This window comes from Arachis hypogaea, chromosome 7 (genome assembly GCF_003086295.3).
Source record: "Arachis hypogaea cultivar Tifrunner chromosome 7, arahy.Tifrunner.gnm2.J5K5, whole genome shotgun sequence".
NCBI lineage: Eukaryota > Viridiplantae > Streptophyta > Magnoliopsida > Fabales > Fabaceae > Arachis > Arachis hypogaea.
Window position 1 is genome coordinate 40,680,035 of NC_092042.1, and position 3,684 is coordinate 40,683,718.

The 3,684-nt window shown below is 42.6% G+C and overlaps 1 protein-coding gene across 1 annotated transcript; it reads right to left on the reverse strand.

Annotated features, from left to right (window-relative positions):
* Nucleotides 1–2,526: 2,526 nt before the first annotated feature.
* On the reverse strand, nucleotides 2,527–2,967 carry LOC112701402 (uncharacterized). The gene has a single exon (XM_025752162.1). It carries the CDS (start codon nucleotides 2,965–2,967, stop codon nucleotides 2,527–2,529), a length of 441 nt encoding a protein of 146 aa, XP_025607947.1.
* Between the last annotated feature and the right edge of the window lie 717 nt (nucleotides 2,968–3,684).

Here is a 3,684-nt window from a genome sequence, read left to right on the forward strand (position 1 = left end):
CTAAAAGTGATCATACAACTAGAATAGAAAATAGATAACAAAATAAAATACTAGGAAGAAAATTAATAAAGATAGGGAGAATGAAATTGGACCCCCTCAGTAATGGTGGCTACTGCTCAATGTCACGCTCCAGCCTCCTCTACTCCTCTATCAATCTCCTTTAATATCCATCATCTGATGGAGGATAGCAGATTGGTCCTGATGCTCCAGCCTCAACTAATCAACTGGTGATGCTAGCTCCCCTAAAGATGTGGTCAACTGATCCCAGTAGTCACAATGGGGGAAGTACATCCCTTGAGACATCTCTGGAATATCCAGTGGTGAAACCGGCTCTTGTTGTGGTCCTTGCGTGCTTCATACCCTTCCCTGTGATGGGTCTCTCCTTGTCAACCAAGGTATCTCCCTCTATGTGAGCTCTAGCTGCTGCATATAAGTAGTGAAAGAGATGAGGGAATGCCATCCTTGTTTGAGTGGAAGGCTTGTCAGCTACTTTGTAAATCTCTTGGGGGATCACCTCATGTACCTCCACCTCATTGCCGAGCATAATGCAGTAAATCATCACTGCTCTCTCGACTGTAACCTCAGAGCGATTACTCGTAGGTATGATAGAATGTTGGATGAACTCCAACCATCCCCTAGCCACTGGCTTAAGGTCAAGCCTACCCAGTTGGTAAGGATTACCTTGAGCATCCCTGTTCTACTGAGCTCCAGGCACGCCTATATCAACAAGAACTTGATCCAGCCTTTGGTCAGTGTTGACCCTTCGAGTGTACGACTGAGGGTCATTTCGTGCCTCGGGTAACTGTAGCACCACCCTCACACTTTCAGGGCTCAAATCTATTATATGCCCTCTGACCACGGTGCGCCAGTTTTTTGGCTCTGGGTTCACACTTTTATCTTGCTTCTTTGTGACCCAGGCATTGTCATAAAACTTCTGCACCATCAGCACTCCCACCTCAGTCACGGGATTGCCCAGAATTTCCCAATCCTGTCTCAGAACTTGGTACAATATCTACGAGTACTCATTTTCCTTCATCTTGAAGGGGACCTCGGGAATCACCCTCTTCTTCCTCACCACGTCATAGAAATAGTCTTGATGTGCCTTGGTGAGGAATCTTGTGGTCTCCCATGGCTCGAAAGCGAAAGCGAGGGCTTTTCCTTTTCTTTTTCTTGAGGACTCTCCGATTTTTGGTGCCATAGAGGTAAGATATAAGAAGAAAAAAGTGGAGCTTCCAACACCAAACTTAAATATTTGCTCGTCCCTGAGCAAAAAGAAATACAAGAAAATAAAAAATATAGAAAATAGAAGAAAAGAGAGGGGATAGGGTATAGCCTTCGGCCTTGGGAGGGAAGAAAAGGATAAATAAAGAAAAGGAATGTGTATGATGAAGAATGTGTAAGAGGGGAAGAGTAGTGAAGGTGTGGTAAAGGTGGATGAACTGAGGGGTATTTATAGGAGTGAAGAGGGTGTGGGTTCGGTCATGGGGAGGGAAAAATCGTGGGAAATTTGAATTTGAATGTGAATAGGGTTGGTGGGAAGAGAAATTGATGGGATTGAAGAGAGGTTATTAGGTAGAGTGAAAGGTGGGGTGCGGGAATCAAGGGAATTGATGGGTGATGGCATTGATGAATGTGGATAGAAAAGTGGGTGATAGGGGAAAGAGAATGGATAATAGTGAACAAATGATGAGGTGGTGGGTGGTTGGAAGTATCCAATGGCCTAAAAGCTTCAAAATTCAAATATGCTGCCTCCCTCTTGGGCGTTTAGTGCTGGGCTGGGTGGACCAAAAATTGGTCCTGGACTACTTCTGTATGGACGTTAAACTCTCAAGGTTCCATCCCCCTTCTGGCGCTGAACGCCAGATCTAGCATTCAATGCCAGCAAGGGCATCCTCTAGGGTGTTCTATTTACTTGTTACGCATTTCTCTTTCTGATCTATGTGCTACACATGATCACAAACGTTAGAAAAAGGAGAAAAACTATGAAAATCAATAGAAAATAAAATCATATGAAATCAAATTTAAATAAACTAAAATAACATAAAAGAAAGTAAAATTAAACTATAGGATAGGTAAGGTTGGGTTGCCTCCCATCAAGCGCTTCTTTACTGTCATTAGCTTGACGGACCGCTCCTTTACGGAGGTTCATAGAGGCTTATATCTTCACCACTCATGGTGAACTTCCTTTCTGTGCTCTCATGAATCAGTTCAACATGCTCTAGAGACAGGATTCGGTTTACAGTGTATGGTATGACTAGACTTCTTGTGAAGACTACTCTCATGGCAGGTGACAAGTCCTCTGCTGGAATCTTCTTATTCCTCCAGCCTTTTGGTACTTTCTTTTTGGTGCCTCCTTCCTCAATGGTTGGTGGTGAATGCCCAACACCAAACTTAGGTTTAATGTCGGGGGTGCTCTGTATGGCTTTCCAATGAGCGAGAAGGTTGAAACACTAATTGTTGTATTGTAGTACCTCCTTTATCCGAGAGAGAGTGAGGGTTGGGCATCTTAAATATTATATGGTCCTCCTATAGCCTCAGAAATAACTCTCCTTTCTTGACATCAATCAAGTCCTTCCCAGTAGCTAGGAAGGGCCTTCCTATGATGATGGAGTCGTTCTTGTCCTCTCCAGTGTCAAGTATCACGAAGTCTGCAGGGAGGTAAAGGTCTTCAACCTTTACAAGGACATTCTCTACCATTCCATATGCCCGCTTCAGGGACTTTTCTGCCCATTCCAGTGATATCCTTGTGGGTTGTACCTCTTGGATCCCCAGCTTCATCATCACAAAGAGAGGCATTAGATTTATGCTTGATCCAAGGTCGCATAGTGCCTTCTCAAATGTAATGGTTCCTATAGTGTAGGGAATCAGGAAGCTTCCAGGATCTGGCATTTTTGGAGGTAGCTTCTTTTGCAATAATGCACTGTATTCCTTGGTCAGCACCACAGTTTCATCTCCCCTTAGGGTCATCTTCTCAAAAATCACACTTTTTAAACAGGCCACATTGGGAGGTTTTTTCTCCAACACCTCAGCAAAAGAAATATTGACTTGTAACTTCTTGGGAACTACCAAGAATTGGGCAATTTGCTCATCCTCAGTCTTCTTTTACATGTCTAGAGAGTGTTGTACTTTGGGCTTCTCTATCATCATTGGGGCATGTGCAAGTACACTCCTAGTCTCCTCTTGAGCTTCTTACTTTTTCAAATACTCAGCAGCTTATTCCTCCTTGGGTTCGGCCTTCTTGTCCATAGTGAGAGCCTTGAGGAAATCTATCTCTCAACAAATTTCCCTCGGCAGGTATACCGAATTATTGTCAAGTAAAAACTCACAATAGAGTGAGGTCGAATCCTACAGAGATTGATTGGTTGAGCAACTTTAATTAGAGAAGTGTTCTAGTTGTACTAAGCATATTTGAATTTAGAATTGCAGAAAATTAAATGGCAGGAAATGTAAATAGCAAGAAATGTAAATGAATGAAATTAAATTGCAGAATGTAAGGAAAATAAATTAAATTGCTGAAACTGAAATGGGAATGGGAATTGAAATTGTAAAGTGCATTGCAAAAGTAAACTAAATTTACAAAGAGTGTTTACAATCCTGGATCCCCAGGTTCCCCATTCCCCTTCTAACTCAAACTCTCTGCTATTTATACACTTTCTTCAATCAGTTCCTCAAGTCTTTGGACTG